Source organism: Tigriopus californicus, chromosome 3, assembly GCF_007210705.1.
Source record: "Tigriopus californicus strain San Diego chromosome 3, Tcal_SD_v2.1, whole genome shotgun sequence".
Lineage (NCBI taxonomy): Eukaryota > Metazoa > Arthropoda > Copepoda > Harpacticoida > Harpacticidae > Tigriopus > Tigriopus californicus.
The window spans coordinates 2,125,974-2,143,115 of record NC_081442.1 but is presented as its reverse complement, the minus strand read 5'-3'; the positions used below and the strand labels follow the sequence as shown (position 1 = coordinate 2,143,115).

At 45.0% G+C, this 17,142-nt stretch overlaps 1 protein-coding gene across 7 annotated transcripts in view; it reads right to left on the bottom strand.

Moving 5' to 3' along the window:
* Positions 1 to 3: 3 nt before the first annotated feature.
* Positions 4 to 17,142, bottom strand: part of LOC131878582 (uncharacterized) — a 50,237-nt gene continuing 33,098 nt past the window's right edge. For 4 of the 7 annotated variants that reach the window (XM_059224610.1, XM_059224607.1, XM_059224611.1 and 1 more), the window contains 16 exons: positions 15,521 to 15,578; positions 14,923 to 15,097; positions 12,557 to 12,770; positions 10,476 to 12,162; positions 9,937 to 10,270; positions 6,240 to 9,662; positions 4,385 to 4,506; positions 3,729 to 4,187; positions 3,557 to 3,637; positions 3,023 to 3,163; positions 2,047 to 2,946; positions 1,674 to 1,988; positions 1,194 to 1,376; positions 1,026 to 1,128; positions 841 to 957; positions 4 to 552 (listed from right to left, as the gene is read on the bottom strand). In XM_059224610.1, the coding sequence (XP_059080593.1) occupies positions 416 to 552; positions 841 to 957; positions 1,026 to 1,128; positions 1,194 to 1,376; positions 1,674 to 1,988; positions 2,047 to 2,946; positions 3,023 to 3,163; positions 3,557 to 3,637; positions 3,729 to 4,187; positions 4,385 to 4,506; positions 6,240 to 9,662; positions 9,937 to 10,270; positions 10,476 to 12,162; positions 12,557 to 12,770; positions 14,923 to 15,097; positions 15,521 to 15,578 (8,449 nt within the window). In that variant the 3' untranslated portion in view covers positions 4 to 415. Of the gene's footprint in view, positions 553 to 625; positions 711 to 840; positions 958 to 1,025; positions 1,129 to 1,193; positions 1,377 to 1,673; positions 1,989 to 2,046; positions 2,947 to 3,022; positions 3,164 to 3,556; positions 3,638 to 3,728; positions 4,188 to 4,384; positions 4,507 to 6,239; positions 9,663 to 9,936; positions 10,271 to 10,475; positions 12,163 to 12,556; positions 12,771 to 14,922; positions 15,098 to 15,520; positions 15,579 to 17,142 lie in introns of all 7 variants that reach the window. The other 3 variants (XR_009373046.1, XM_059224608.1, XM_059224613.1) reach the window with 3 other exon arrangements.

Sequence of the window (17,142 nt, the reverse complement as noted above, 5' to 3'; positions counted from 1 at the left end):
ACGCAGGGTTTATCTTTTTTATTTCCGATATTTCGATCTTTTAAATGCACTAATCTGAAGCAAAAAGAGCTCCTTTTTCTCATTCATTACAAAAATAAGGTATTGGATAACATTAATGATGGCTGTCTTCCTATCATTCATATGAATAGAAAGTTTGAATCGAACCCGGAAGGAGAGAAAGGAATTGGAGGAAAAAGGGAGGAAATGCGATGGCACTTTTTCTGAATATATAAGATTCGAAATGGGAGCGTTCCACCCAAGGCACGGCTATTTTTGTGAATCATGCCAAGGGGTCTGAGGCAACAATAAAAACGCCTTTGTAATGGGAACAGGGGGAGAAGTTTCGATGCAAATGCGAAAGCCATTTTTTAAAGTTGTGGTTGAATCTTCTTCCTTGTCGTACCAGTCTTCCTCATCATTGAAGCATACTTTCTCGCTGTTGGAACAACGGAAGAGGTTGCGTGGGTGACGATGAATACGAGCGCGTACTTTCCGTGGCGTCCTCTTCTGAGCCTTCATCGTCACTGAACTTGTGATTGGCCAGGGCGCGAACTGAAAACCAGTTAAATACGTTAGTAAACGGTTGGCTCAAGTGGAGACACCGTGAGGAACACCACTGACAAACCTTTGTGATTATGGCAAATCAGTCTTTTGTGAATGCTTGAAGTGTTTGAATGTGTGGTGTTAAGATCAAGGGGACAATTTTCGACCTAAAAATGGACAGAAATCAAACAAAACGGGTATAGAACAAACGTAAACAAACGGAAAATGGAGGGTTAGTATGAGTCATGCATGGCATGCTTTTGTTAGGGAATAGCACGGCCGAGCAGGGGAATTTACCTGCCACAATCCGACTCTTTTCCATGACTTGTCGGGCCAGGACCTGGTTCAGGGCTAGAATGTGTTCCCGCTCTTTTTTCTCATCCTCCATGTTCTCCTTTTGCTTGGGAGTCAGGCCTGTAATCCAAATGAAATTTCACAGAATGAATATCAGCCCCGTGGGTGTCATGAGCTTTTTATCTTACCGCCGAGAATTGGAGCAGCTCCTGTATCCGCTAACATTCGCCGAATGGAGTCAGCCTTCTTCAATCTGACTTGGCGCTCCTCTTGGGTGATGTTATCCATATCCTGTGGAAGAATTACAAAAATAATGATACCATTGGAGGACTCGCTCACTAGACGAGTGATCTTACGGTATCCGGGATGTAACGCTCCGGGATCAAAATCTTCTCTGGCACTCCGAATAAGTTGTCAATGGTAGTGGAATTGATCTTCATGTCCTTTTTATCCAAGGCAGACTTGATCACATCCGGAGCATTAGTTCGTGGCCGGAGAATACGCTCCATATCTATGTCGTCTCTAGCTCGATTCGAGGCCTAATTATAAGGGGAGATTTGTCAAGTAAGAAATATGTTCTCCAATTATTACGCTATATTCTTCCATCGTCATTTGTTCAAAGTGATGCATTCAAAGAAAGCACCATTATCTTTTCCCTACAAGGAAAGTTTCGGGGCTTTATGGGATCGAAAGGCTCAAAAGTCTCAAAAGTCTGTCAAAAAGTAGGATCCTGTCAGTCTTTCATCATTAATCAAAAGGCAATTTTGCTAATGCCACATCGTCATCTCAACTAAATGGGATGCAAAAACTTCCTCGTACTTTATTTGGCGACTAACCTGCTTGGTGTCATGCTGGTTGAGAGCCTCCATTATGGCCGGATTGCCGCTAGTAATGGTATGAGAGCGTTTTTTGCTCTTACGACGGTATTTGGTGCCACCAGGAGGGCCATGCTTGCCCACCTCCTCGGCGATTTGCTTAGCCGTAGCGCTCTTAAAGATAGGCGACATGATTGGACTGACTCCACTATCGCTGGACCCAGTTAGAACACTGTTCTTCATGGGTGACATGGGCGGACTCATGCTGCTCTCTCGGGAGGAACCAAAGAGCCTTTCGTGAGCACTCAAACCACTTGCTGGGCGTTCAGAGGAATCCTGAAAGGCAGTGCCAATTAAAGTATGAGTTGAAAGGAAAACTCCATTTCACACTTACTTTAGATTTTTTCCGGTTGTACTCTCCCAGTTTGAAATTAGGTTTGGAGTAAAGGCCACCATTTACGGCCGTTGTGGATGCGGAAGTCCCGTTTACTTGAGAGATGAGGGCTCGACCCGCCGGACTATTGGTGAAATTGCCGCTGCTCTCGGCACTTGAGCTGCTCTCATAATTCCGGGGCAACGAACCAGATGAGAATATTTCACCACGTTTCTTGGGTGCGTCATTTCCATTAGTTGATGTCTGGAGGAAGTCATGCATGTTGGGACCATAATTGCCTCTAGGCAGCATTGGAGGCGTCGTCATAGTGCTTTCTCCATCATCCACCTCCACCTCAACCAATCGCCCATTTTCGTCCACGTAAGATCGGGAACTCTTGATGACAGACCTTTCCTTGGAGTCTCTTTTCACCATACGCACCGTCTTGATCTCGGCTGCTTTGTTATCCTTGGGAATGATGCCATAGAACTTTTTGACTCTATCGTCTGCCTCGCTGATGTCTCCCAAAGTGAGCTCCATCATATCGGACGATTCCTTTTCTGGCAAAGGTGCTGGGGCGGCAATCTGGACGTTCTCGTAGTTTCGGGGCTCGGATTCAACAGGTTTGGATTTCTTGACGACCTTCTTGTCAGTGGTAGAGTTAGAAGATCGATACTCATGGGAAAGACAGTCTTGCCGACTTGAAAGCTTTTGAATGTCATTCATGAGGGATTGTCGCTCTCGGTGGAGTTCAGAGGCGCGTTGCTGAACTTGGGCCAATTCTCCTTCAATGGCCAAGGTTTCGGCCGATTGACTGATTCCGTATTGCATGTTGCGTGTCACTGATTGCTGGAGAGTCTGTCTCAAGAAGAGAATATCGTGCTCCCAACGTGAATGCTCGGAAGAGTTCTCGTCGAGTTTCTAAAGAGAAGAAACGCTAGTTAGAATGACACAAGGAACATCACAATCTAAGAGAAGATTGTTATTGTTATCGTACCTTCTGACTAGTTTGAAGTTGTCCGTGAACTCTTCTTAGCTCATTTTCTAACATTTCTTGCTCCTTGTTAAAGGCATCAAACTCCTCACTTCCGTTAGGAATGGTTCGCTTCGTTTGTTCCAAAGAACTTTCCAAGGTATCCTGCAATGCACAAGAAACGAAAGGGGTTCCGATTAAATCCATGTTGAGACGCCCATAAATATATCGAATGGAATCAAAACGTAGAAAGAAACGAAAGAGAAAGAGCAGGAATAACTATAATCAAAATCTCGCTTCTATTTGACAAATGGAATTAGAATTCAACGAAAGATTGACATGCAAGCGTGGCATACTAATGCCTCTGTCAGTATTGACTGCCTTTAAATAATTCCAAGGTCTCTTTGGTATGGATATGTTCTCCAAAATACAATCTCTAATCATAGTCATTGAGTCAAATCGCGTCAAACCTTTAAACATGAGACGGTGCAATTTTCCATTGTGGACACTATACATTGTGTATAAATAATGAAGTACATGGAACACATGCAAGCTAACCTTTTCCTGAAACAAGCGTCTCAAGAACTTCCTCTCTTCCGACAAACCGAGATCGATTTGATAGAGCTCCAAGAGCTTTTGCTGCATCATCCGAGTGAAAAGAGCGCATATAAATCATTCACGATCAAGTTGGACCACATCAAGGAGATATGTGATGTTAGCAATTGCTTACCTGAACAACGGCCTTTTCTTGCTCGGCCATCTTGACTTTATCCTCATCAAAAGGCGTTTTCCGTTGTGATTTGGAATCGTATCCGGATGACACCCCACTGGATGAAGACGAAGATGTTGGTAGATTCCGGATTCGGTGCGATAGCGGTGCGTCGGCCGGACCCCGATACAAAGACCCTAATTTGACCATGTTGTCCACTAGAGTGATGACGGGATGAGCCCGAGCGTGTTGATCCTCGAGTTCTCGGATATGGCAATTGAGATCTTGAAGGAGTTTCTGGTTTTCATCCGTGTCATTGGGATGGTGTGCCACACTTTGCATTTCGGCCTTCGTGGAGTCGATGGCCTCTTTCAGAGCAGCGCCTTGCCGACGAAGATGGATTAGCATAAGAACGAGCTCCTCGTGGCTTTTGCCCAGGAGATCTTGAGCGGTGATGTCCAATAAATTACCACGAACCTTCTGAAAACACAAAGAAGGGCTTCTGATCCCACATTCTGCACACCATGTTCCAATCCCCTTTTATCTCTTGCTAATCTTCACTTGCATTATTAGCTTAACGAGGAGACCCAATTACGTGATTGCATTTTCAATACTATTGGCTGTTTGTGGGACACAAACAGTTATCTGTTCAGTTCAATGCTGAGCATTTCTGTTACCTGTTTTAGAGTATCTGAATCCTTTCGACTGGCACTTGAAGTGCGTCTTCTTCCAGGAGGAGGACCAGTTTGTTGACGGACTCGCAGAGGAGCATTGTTGTTGGTATTGGCCTCAACATACTCTGGAAAGATCATAATCATGAGCTCGAAGGCATCTCTCATTTTCTTGGGGTGGTGGCTTTGACTCCAAGTATGCAATTGGAATGAATAATGTACTCGTACCCTGTTCGTGTCGGACGCTCTGGGAGCTACGCCTTCCTTCTTGGCCGTGGTAGCTCTCCCGACTTGGAGCCCGCGATGGTTCTCGACTTAGACTACATGACTTGACCTTACTCTGTTGGATCTGCCTCTTAGCTTTTTGTAGCTTTTTGTGTTCCAGTTTCTCTGCTAAGACCTCCTTCATCTCTTTCAAAGACTCGCGTTTCCTGTCCAGCTTCAGCAACGACAATGGAGTCTTCTCCACAACCTCAGATTGAAAGCATTGGTCCCCCAACATGACCATGGACTGCCAATGGCGAATGGATTGCGAGAACTCGCACTCAGGACCTGAGCAATGGCCATGGCACACGTACATCACGTTTTTCTGAATATGGGGATTGAAAGCTTCTGGATTATCATGGAAATACTGCTGGGTCTCCAGAGCGTGCTCAGGGGCATGAAAATGACGAGATTGGTAGTATTTGCCAGGGACTCCATCACGCTCATTGCTCATACGATGGAATGATTCTATTCGATGGGCTGTCCTCTGAGGTGAGGGATCCGCCGACCGAGGGGTTGACCTGGGCTTGAGTTGTCGTCTGGACTGCATCATCACAGATGGAAAATCACAACCTTAATTCAAAGTATGCCATGAGATACGTTCAGTCGCTTGACCTTGAACAAGTTTTCTAGTGATCCACAACGAATCAGCTGTTCTGGCTCGGAGGATCTTCCCCACTAAATTTTGACGTCGCCCCCTCGCACTCACAACGAAGACTGGAGAGCACGTGAAACGGAGTCTCGATCCCTCTGAAGAGCGTTTCCAAACTGTTCCCCTGGGTTTATTTCCTTGTTCTTCAAAGAGGACTAGTCGGCCTCAAAGCCTCCAGCCACAGCTGGCTCGAGTTCTTTTTTCTCCTTTGAATGGCACGCCGTCTAACCTCGCCCTTGAACCAGAGGAGAGAACAACTAAACAAGGCCTTTCGTTCGCTCTCGTTCCCTTCTCTCTCATAGATTTGAGGGAACATATAGACTGTTCCAACCTCTGAAAGACATTCGTTCCCTTTGCGCCTTTCGGTCAGAGATACTCAAAGGAAGGGACTAAATTTGAAATCTAGCCTTAACCTTGGCTTATGACACTTCCTCACGTGAGGAAATGGAACATTGAAGACGTCTAGAAATGTTTTAAAATTATTTTTAAGGCTGTTGTATGCAAGAAGTTCTAACAGAAATGCCTTATTCGGTTGAAATATATTATTATCGAAGGATAAAATTATCACGAATCTGTTACAAAAAGGCCTGTTTTCCTCAGAGCGTACCCATATGGTTCGATAACGCATATACATACCGCTTTTTTCTTCCTCTGATGCATTACATTCTTGACTTAAGCTGCAGTACTGTATTGACCTACTCTGCCTCTGACGTAAGAGCACGCAATAACAACAATGAGAATGAATGGTCGGTCCAGCCTTTAAACAAAAAATTCAGTCCCCTGATACTCCCTTTACAATTTACTTTGTTTTTACATTGTGGATGTATGTAAATACTAATGGTACAAAAACAAAGCCAAGTCACACTGTCGAATGGTAAATGGAACTGGTGCACGGTAGTTAGGGTGAGGTGATAGATAATAGGTGTGGGGAGTGACAATACTCACGTGTTGTTTTGGTTTGACTCTCATTGGTCAAGAAAACCTCGTGTGGGGCCGAGGTAAAAGATGGAAACGAGGCAGAAGAGTCGGGAAAGAAGTCGGCATTTTCATAGATTCCACTATCTGGATTGTCAATTGACGCCATAGAGTTCAAAGGTTCCGAAGGCAAATGCCTCCCCGATCCTTGGGCTCTAGAATCGATAGGAACGGGGAGGCTTTGGTCTAAAAAAGACGGGTCGACAGACTGAGGATGCGGCGGCGGGACTCGTTGATCTTTGATTTTATAGAAGCGTTGATCACGTTCATCCCAATAGAAGGAAGGGTCGTGCTGACCCTGTCTGACGGGGTGGACAACATTTTGATTTCTTGGGTCTGCAGAGCGTGCTCTATGTTTGGCACTCGCACGTCTTAGACTTTCCCGCCAAACAGGATCATCATCCTCTTCCACGGAGTCATTGGAGACTTCCTTGGTCCAAGCTTGGGCTTGTGTGGGAGGTGACCTTAGGTCCAAGGGAGGTACGTTGGGCGGAGGTGGAGGGGCTTCGCGTCCTCTTGGAGGTAGATTGGCTGACGACGGTGGAGGAGCAACTTGCATTTGAACTTGAACAGAGTCCCTTGGGGTTCCAGGGCTATCACCCAGCAAACCTTCTAATGATTGAGACCTGGCCACAGGTCCTCCAGGGTAACCGTGCTCATTAACGGGTGTGGGTGCAGCAGACCTTCGGATGCGATGGAGCATATCGTCATTCGACTTATGAGCTAAATGTTCATTAGTCTGAGCATCCAAAAGCTCCATGCTTAAATGAAGCTCGTCGATGGCTTTAGCGCGATCAATTGTAGCTTGACTCTCATTCAAGTCAGACACGTAATATGGCACCTTGGGGGATCTCGGACTTAAGGAACTATTGGGATCGGTCACAACTGATCCTGACCGAGGCTTTTGATCACCTTGATGAAGCGAAATTTGAGCCAGAGGAGGAAGTGATGAATGCTCCAACTGATCTCCTTCTTCATTTTGATAGCCCACCTCTGGTTGGGGTGGAAGAACAGTCACAGCCTCCCTTCGACCACCTCGAGTGGATCCTCGGCGTTCTTCTTCAATATTCTCTAAGATTGTTTTCCGTTTGCCAGCACTATCCAAGGAGGAAATAGAACTCCTCATGCTACCTTCCAAGGTTCGATGAAGATCTTCAGCAGACTTCCGTCGCTCAATTGGTGTCATTGGCAATTCGCGAGCAGAGAGACTGCCTGAGGATGTTCGTCTCTCTGGATGAGAATGATCGGTCCGTATATCTTGGGATAGAGAGCGCTTAGGTGGATTGAGGAAAAATGACGCCGGTTTGAACGAGTCCGAAATGCTAGCATTGGACTTGGCTCTAGAATGGGATAAATGAGCCACACCACCCTCATCGTCAGCATCGGAGGACGAGTGACCCCGATGGGTTGGTGTATTTCCTATTATGTCTGGAAGCTTGGCTTGGGGTGCTTTAGCTTCAGGTTTGATTGGTGTTTGTGGCAAGGCTTTAGTGGTCCTCACTTCTTTCGGGGATTCGTCATCAGAGATCTCTTGGTAGACCGCTTCGTAATGCAAGGGGGTGGCAGACCTTGCTTTATACAGGTATTCATAGTGCGACATCTCTGTTATAGGTATCACGTGGTTTTGGTCCTCCTCATCTGGATCATCAATTTCGATATACCTTGGACTCTCCTTGGGTTTAGAGGCAAACTTGGGCTCTTGAAAATGTGGTGGTGCTAAGATGGGACGTTTGGGCAATTGGTCTCTACTAGGCACTTTCATGGACTCGTGATCATCCAACATTGGCACGTAGGTTCCTTCTTGAAAGGCAATGTTGGCGCTAAACTCCTTTTGAAGATGATCAATCACCAAGGATTGTGATGGCGTTCGATTGTGGGCTTGTATTAACATCTCCGTTGGGGTAAGAATGCTTTGAGTTGATCCCCGACTAGCAGAGCTGGACGTAATGGAGGATCGGCTCTGGGTGGCGGTCGATATTTTGGCCTTCGAAGGAGTCATTGGCAAGTATTGGCCCTCAGGTTGCATTTGTTCAAATGTGGCTGAAGGAGGGCTCATGGGTAAATATTGGTTTTCTTGTCGCCAGGCTCGAGGTTTAGGCCCCTTGGGAGTCCTTGGAGGAACTTCCGGTGTGAAAGGATCAGGTTGGCGATGTTTATCAACCGGTTTATTGGCATCCTCTGACATCACATCATCGCTAGACGTTTCAAACATCATGGTTTCGGTGTCGCTGAAGACTCGTCGACGTGATCCAGAGAGGTCGTCATTCTCCCCTTCTTGGATCTCTTGGTCATGAATCTCTTTACTCTTCTTCTCAAAATCAGAGAGTAACTCTCTGACTGATCGCTTTCTTTCCCTTGGTTTTCCAGGTTTTGTGACCTCATCCAAGTCATCATCTGTGGTGATATCGTCCTTAGAATCACTCAGTACGGTTTCAAAGAACTTTTCTCGACGCTTTCTCTGCCTCTCAATTAGAGCCTTAGTCTCGCTTAACTCAACCGCTTTGATTTCTCGAGAATCGACCAGGGACGTTTGCTCGGTCCCTTGTTGTGACGTCTTTTGAGTGCTTTCAAAAACATTGTCATCTTCTAATGCGGCATTTATGTCCTCTAAGCTGAAAGCTGACCCAGAAACGGATGATTTACTGGAAATCTTCCTTTCACTAGAAGAAATCTTCTGAAGGCGCTCCTCAGATTGAAATTTTTGAAGACGATCCTTAACAAGATTGGTAGGAGGAGCTTCATTCATGCGTTTGATCTCTTCAAAAGCTTGAACTGGTGACCAATGAATCTTGTCAGCATGTTCCAAACCTTTGTTGGGACGCTGGAGACTGCCGGTTAGATTAGAATCAGCCTCGATGGTCAAAAGAACTTCTTCTTTATTCTGTTTGCCCATAATTTGAAAGTCTTTAAACTTGTCTGCATGCCAGGTTACTGATCGGCCTTGATCTTTTAATGTTCGCCTTGGTTTAGACCTCATGGGCACATTGTCTTGGACCATATTGCTCGCTTCTTGTACAAACGCGCCAGCAGTTTGATTGTGGTATTTCAAGTCTAACAGGTGGCTGTATTGGCCGCTTAATAATGGATCTTCTGAGAATGAATTCTTGGCATTGTCATAGTTGAAATCGTCCGAGTACCAATCATCGGGTCCAATGGCCCGCTTTCTCCACTCAGCTTTGACAACTGTTTCCCTAACTTGAAGGTCCTGACCTCGCTTGGGGCTTAAAGCTGGTTCCAGACAGCTAATATTGATATATTCTGGTTGATCCGTGGAAGAACCTACATGGCACGAAGACCGCCGACTTTCTCGACTCGGATTCCGGGAACGTTTTTCACTTTGAGGTCTAGATTTCTTCCTGGATTGTCGGGACGATTCCAAAGATTGTTGCTTATCTGGAGGGTGCGAAAGAGTGTGTTGTTCATGGTGCAATCAGATATTTTTTTTCCAAAGTGACAGAGGATCCAAAGAAGACTGTGTGCCAAAGAAGAGATAGTTTTCTATACTAATAGATGCTGGGAAGGATCAGGGAAGGAATGAGAGGTAGGAGGGTAGGTAGATGTAAAATCGACAGTGTGACTTAAGAAGCGTTAATATATCATGATATATTTTTTTTTAGAAATGTATGCAACTTTGTTAATATCAGTGGATTGGTGCAATTTGTCTTACCTTCATCGGACGAAGAGGTGTTAGGTCGATTGGCAATCCGAGGCGAGGATCGACTCCGTGACGATCTGGAAGCGCCACTTCCTTTACGACTCAGTCGTCTCTCACTTGTGGTGTTTGACGACGAATTCCCCGGAGTGGACGACTTTCCTGATTGTTTTTCCAACTCATCCAGGACCTTCTGTCTAAATTGAGAATCGTGTCCTAAGGACGGGACTGGAGAATTTGAGTTGGTTGGAGTCTGGGTTCGCGATGCGTTCCGAGAGGACTTCCGCGTCAAAGGGCTCTGGAGCATTCGCTGTTTCCATTCCAGTAACCTCTTCATGGACTCTTCTCTCTGAAAAAGTTAAAATCAATGTCTTTTGAATGTGTTCGCCTTGTTCTCATGCATTGTCATCTTCTCAAGTAATTTAAAAGTAATCTTGAGGATTTTTCATTTGCAACCAAAACAAAGGATAATAACTTCTTGATTTATAGAGAGGACTCCAAGTAAGATTTCATGTTACCGAATCTTTCATTCCAGAGGAAACCACTCGTCTCACCTGCTCCTTCTTTTTGTTGTCTTCGGGGCCTAGATCGGAGTTATTGAGCATTTCTGGGTAGTTTTTCTTGTTTCGGTGAAGTCTGGCACTTGCGGATCTTCGGAATTCACCAGTTCCATAATCGGATCCGTTGCTCCCATGGTATTGTTCGGACAACCGATTCGGGGTCACTGTCTCCAATCGGGCTTGATATTGAGGGTACTGCCTCGTGACAATGGCGGAGTTATCGGGCAGGTTCTGGTATGTAGTGGTTCCCTGGACCGGTTTTCTTGGGGAGGGTGTGGGGAAATACCGGGACACTTCCTCGCTACTATCCACTTGTGAGTCGCTAGTGTGGGAGGTTTGTGGTGGGTACAACCGGGTTTGAGAGGTTCTTGGTTGTGATTGAAGGTGGTTGTCGGGCATCAGATGGGATTTGGAATGTATTGAAGCCCGCGATTGGGATCGCGGAGTCTGTTGAGGGGTACCTGTGGCATATGTGGAGGCATGATTTCGCATTTGCTCTGCGTAATGCTCGGTACTCCAACTGGAATCAAACATCCGTGGGTCTACACTCGACTTAGGGCGAGGGGGTTGAGGATTTTGTTTTCTCCTCACGTGGTTCCCAAGGTAGTGGTGAGGGGTTTGTGTTTGCGATTGATACTGAGTAGTATTGAGGTTGTTGCCTCCAGAGGATTGGGTCGGTACAGCCACGACATTGCGATCCAACTCCAAGAAATCCGCACTATGAGGTCGAGGCACCTTTTGCTGGGGCTGACCTGGTTGACGTTGGACCTCCCGGGGTTGACGTTGTTGCGGCAGTTCGTGCGGTTGGTATTGGGGAGTAACAGGTTGAGGTTGTTGAGGGTGATATGGTTGATGAGGTACTTGGTGCTGGTATTGGTAACCTTGGAAAAGTTGGGGTTGTTGGGGCAAAGGTGGCAGTTGAGCCTGTTGTTGAGGAACGGGTGGGGGTGGATAATTTCGCCCTTGGGGAGGAGGATAACCGGGAGTATTCCGGTTTCGGAAAACATCTTCATAGTTCTGAGACGTGTTTTGGTTCATCATATTGAAATGCGATCGCCCATAGGCCTCCGGAGTCCGCCTTTCTTGGGGAAGTCGATGTCGTATCGTGGGTCCACCTTGCCGGTTATGATTAGCCACTTCGTTGTTGACATTATTGCCGTTGTAAATAGGCTCGCCCGGTGTTTGAGTGTGTCTCTGTTGTTGCTGTAGATTTTGCACAAGAGTGGCTTGTTGATAAGGGTAATGTTGCGCTTGTGGGTACATCATCCGCTCTCCGGGTGTGTGGGATCGAAGAGGGACCTTCCCCGGATTTTGTCGCGAATACATTTGTTGGTGGTAAGTTGGAGAGAGCTCCTCATCTTCGAATCGGTCCGGGGAGTCTTCTCGAGTATTGGTCAAACGCCGAGGTTTAGGTGGAGCATTGGCATACAATGGCTGACGACCATTTTCCAAGCCCTCTGGGGATGTCGGTGAACTGGGTGATGGTTCTCCGTGGTACTGGTAGGCATTGCCATTGGGTGAGTACATTTGGTGCACCTGCGTCGGATATTGATGATGGGTCACTGGGGTACGCATGTTGTTCATCACGGCCACTGAGGATCTCGACTGAGCTAAATGATTGCCATTCATGGTGCTGGCAGTCGGGGATGTTGGCGTGGTCGTCACATTCGCCGCAGAGGATCTGCAAGAAATTAAAGAGCACATTTAGAGCCTGAAATTTCATGGGCGAGATGATGAGATACAAGTTCATGAACTTGATCAATAGTGAAAATTACTCTTACTGGGAATTGCGAATTTTAAGTTATTTTTCTCAATCATAGTTGACTTTTTTCCTTATCAGAACCAAACTGTCGGTAACATTACTTTCAAATCCAGTCTCTGCACTTCAGAACGTCATATAATTTACACTGAAACCCGATCCTTCCCTACAGCCAGTAATTAATGTTCCCAAATCCCAACAGATTTTGGCACGACAAGACAATCCTATTAGCAATGTAATCTGTCTTGAAGTAATTAGTCGCACCCTATGTAAGGGCTACTCTCTTTCTCTCTCTCTAGGTTTTTCTTGAACTCACCGTGTGGACGGTGTTTGCATAATCGAGGCCAGGCTCAGGGCGTTCATCCACTGAATCATGGCCTCTTTCGTGTCTGTGGCGAAGTAGTAGGTCCTCATGTTCTGATGCTCGGCCTTAAAGCAGAACCGCCGGAAAACCGCATCCTCTTTAGCCACTGGACTGATCTTGTAAGAGGGCAGGAGAATGGAACCCGATACTTTGTCCTCTTCTGGGCCTAAAATACAGGAAGAGATGCGAGAGTTAGAGCTTGCTTATTCACCCATTTTACTTGAAATACACTGTGTTTTGGTCCTTATTTTTCTAAAGTAAGGTGTCATGAGCGAAATGGGCTTTTTCCATGCGTAATATGAACTAATGATATTTGTTAGTTGGATAATAAATCAGGGAAATAAAATTTAGGCTTTTGGATACCCATTAAATGGGTTTAAAATCGTTCATTAAGGAACAAAGCACTTGCGCAGTGGTGCACTTTCCTAGCATGGGAGACGACCTGGTTCGAATCTCCTCACTAATCTTTCTCGAAGGAAACTTTTAGAAGCTAAAAGACTAATCTAATACCTAACATGATATTTAATCATCGGAAATTATAAATGAATGCCTGTAGGGGTATGGGCATGGCTTTATTAGCCAGGCCCTAGTACCCCCCAAAAACCACTTATGGTTATTCAAGAACCTCTGATCAGAGATTGATTAACGATTGCCCATCCATTGTTCTACGCGATAGAAAATTTCACATTACGTGGAGTCAATCATTGGTGTAACGATTGCAGAATGCAATGTAAAAACCATGAACAACCGAATACATTAATATCTCAAACCCCCGTTATAAACCTTTTCCTTCTTACCTCAATTTTAACGTCAGCCAAAGCAAAGAAAACTCGTTCTTTCGGACAGTGCCCAAGAAACCTCCATAAACACTTGTGCAAAGTGCAACTTGCTCCGTAATTGGTATATCATTTCAACTTGAAAGTCTCAGGGTCAAGTGGCACAAAGATATCATTTGGCTCAGATCTTGAGCGAGAAGATGCCAGAGAGGGACTCATCATTAGTTACCGTGTAGGTCCTTCGCATGAGAACAATTGTTTTGCCCAATGACCTTGTCACATCCTGCGGAAGCTTGATTTTTACTTCCATTCAAACACTTGCAACATGGACACCGTTCGGTGAAGGAAATCATCGTTTTTTTTATCAAATGATTGATTTCCGTACCGACAAAATGATTATTTGAACACCGTAAGATCATTACCCAAGCTTTATAGGAGACCAGGAACCATGCTTTGAGTTCAAGATTTCGCCCTTAAAAATATGAACAACTTTGCCAATGCAAGTTGCGTCTAACCGTATTAACAAGTAAGCAAAAGTTTACTTTTGGGGATACATGAACAGACCATGAATACACAAACCAGCTGAAGGGGCATCACGTTCATTTCTGATCGTTTGAGGCGGGACCAAGACGAATGGCTCTAGCGCAAATTGATACATGATTCAATTTTCAAAAATGCCATCAACATTTTGCCTTGACATCAATGGAATGTGTGTATGAGTACGGACTCTGCTGAGAGGACGAGAGAGCAACCAAAGCAATCAAAGGGACGTCGCCTTCGACAAGTCAACCACCAACCACCCAGCTTCAGGCCATTATCAGTGGTGGGCGGTGGTGGAAGAAGAAGAAGAAGTTGTTGGACTGGTAGTTGCTGTGCGTGTGGTGGTACTTGTCCGTTGTACAATGTAGTCTTTCTGCTTAAGATATTTTTGATGAGGCCAACTACGGACTTCTCAGATGGGGAATGAGAAAGTTGGAAAAAAATGCACGGTAATACAATATTGGCCAATTGGTCGCGTTGGTGTCACTTAAAGAGGCTCTTGATTTGGGGAATGAGAGTATGGCGATCATATTGGCTCATGTGCTGCTTTGGATGTCAGATGCTTAGAGGTCTTGGAGTCTGAACAATGCGACTTTTAAGAAAAGGGCGGGTTTGACTAACATCTCAATAAGTCATGTGTCACAAAGGGCGGGGGACTTTTTTTTACCATTGTGCCACTGAGATTCAGCTCAAGTACAGGAAATCATTCTTTGTATTTGTCTTCAGAAATGTTTGCAAGAATTACCGTCTTTCTATTGATGGAAGAAAAAGCCTTCTCCCATTCATTCAAGTCTCCAAACAAATGATTTGTTCACAACAAAGTAACATAAAAAAGGATGTAATTGCCTTGAATGTACTGGCCTTTTAATATTCTGTCCTTGGAACAATTAAGTTGTCTCCAACACGCTCCAGAGGCGTCTCACAGGGAAGCAACCTATCCTCAAAATAAGTTATTTTACCCGGCACATGAAGGGAAGAACTGTTCAAGAAGCCCATACTTACTTCGATAATAGAAGAGGCAATATTCGGACAAGACGAACCATCTCTTTTTCCAGAGCATCAACCCATCACTCCCTTGCTTGTAAAGCCATCCTTTAAGGGTCACTGGAGCGTCCTCGGATCTCTTGATCAAGAGCGAGGATGACGGGGTCGAAGCTTTATGCGAGTTCCGGCGACCCTGAAACGAAATCAAACAATTCATGACGATGATGATCATGATTAGAAGGGTGTTTAAAGCCGAGATGTCTGGTTGGCAAGCCTTCTGCTCTCCTTCTCTTTGGCGTTTCCTTTGAAATGAGAGTGAAATGAAAGTGGTTCAATTGAAAGTTGTAAAGCGAGCATTAAGGAAGATGACGAGAACCTCCTAGCCTTGATGAGTAATTGATTCATCTTTAGCAAAGGGCACTCAAGAACGAATGAAGAGGAAAAAAACCATACGCTTCCACAAGAATGGTGTTTCAAACAGATGGGACGACTATCCATACCCCCAAGCCAAATGTCGCACATTTATAATTGAGCAACTTTCCTCAACTACCAAGGATTTTTTCTTCAACCCTGCCCAGAGTATGTGAAAAAATTCAACAACTCATTGGTCACTTACCTTCCGGTTATCCATGCTTGACGAGGGACTGTTGGAGGCCGTATTGCTTTCATCCAATCTGAAATGAATCATAGACGCAACATTGGAAAACGAAGAAAAGCGCTTCTTGTCTGTCAACGTCAATCAGAACTCGTAATTAAGTGCCATCAAAAACAGATCTCCCTCATTGAAGGAATGCAATCAATTTTCTCTTCAAATTAAACTCGGGGAGGGTCTTTTTTCCTATTTCCCCCCGATTTCCAGAAGCCTACCTACTCGTACCTACCACGAGAAGCAATCGTCAAAGACCTGCCAATTCATCATCAGTCGTTGGTAAATCAATTGCCCTTCTCGAGCGACATTTATTCAACTACTTTCTACTCGATCTTGGATCTCCACTCAGCTGAGCATCATCTGGCAGAGGCGTCTATTGGAAAGTTCCAAAACTCAGAAACCTCTCGTCATTTAAAGAAAACGCGGAGGTCCAAGTAAAGCACACCCTCAGACAACTATGTGAAGGAAATCATGCATGGCGTTCATTAAAGTAGCCTAAGGGTAAGAAGGGTTTCCAAGCCGAAACCTATCATTTTGGCCCTTCTTGTCATTTCGTGGAAGGCCAGACCCTTTATTACTCTACCTTACATAATGTAGGAAAATAATGAAAAATGAACGACTGAAGCGGGAAGTTCGTTCGGAACAGCTTTAAGAAACAAGAGAATTGGTCATTTGATTAATGACCTCCAGTTGGCCTCAGGCGAGACAGGGGGGGGAATCAAGTACGCTGTACCTGCGAACGCTCTGGAAATTGCCAAAGATCCATCAGCTTTGGGTGGAGTTTTCGGTCCCTCTTGGAATACAATGGGCGATCAACAATGTAGGATGTGCATGCATACAAATCGACTTGGAGGCATGAGGCACTGAGAATTGGGGGATAAACAAGTCTCTTCACGGGGTATTTATTTGTGGTCATTCAAACTAGGGAAACGGTTGCTTCGTGGTTGAAGGGAGGAAAAAGCCTTGGCAAGACTACATAGTTTTCATTCAAAAATTTCTTCCTCCATATACGAACTATTTCAGTTTTCTTGAAAGGGAATACGAAGACTTTTCGAATTGCCATGAAAGGATTGATTTGGCTAGATAGTTAGAATGCCTACGACAGATCTGGTGTCTTTTTGTTCTCTCTTCAAAATATATGCAAGAACTTGTTGCTGTAGTCGTGTTCACAGAAGAGATCGATCATGATTGGAAATAGCTCGAAGCATTAACCAATTGTCTTAATGTTAGATATTTTAAAGATCATTCGATTATCAACAAATGTAGTGCATATCCTTTTTGTCTTCAAATAAACCCTAGGGCTCGTTTCTTATTTTCAAAAATGTGTTACGAAACCGATTGTGCTCCTTCTCATAAAGGGGTACTACTACCAGTCTATAAAAAGGTACGGTCTCAGTTCCACTGTAATTTGCATTACTCGCCATCCTACAAAAAAGCAGATTCCATCTAGACCAAAGGCGCTCTCTCTCTCACACACACACTCTTCCTGTGTGTATATATCTCAGCATTAAACCCTTCCATGACCACAAAAGCAACAAAGCACTTAGCCCTCATGAACTGAGAGTTAAATAACCCAGTCATGGCGAAGC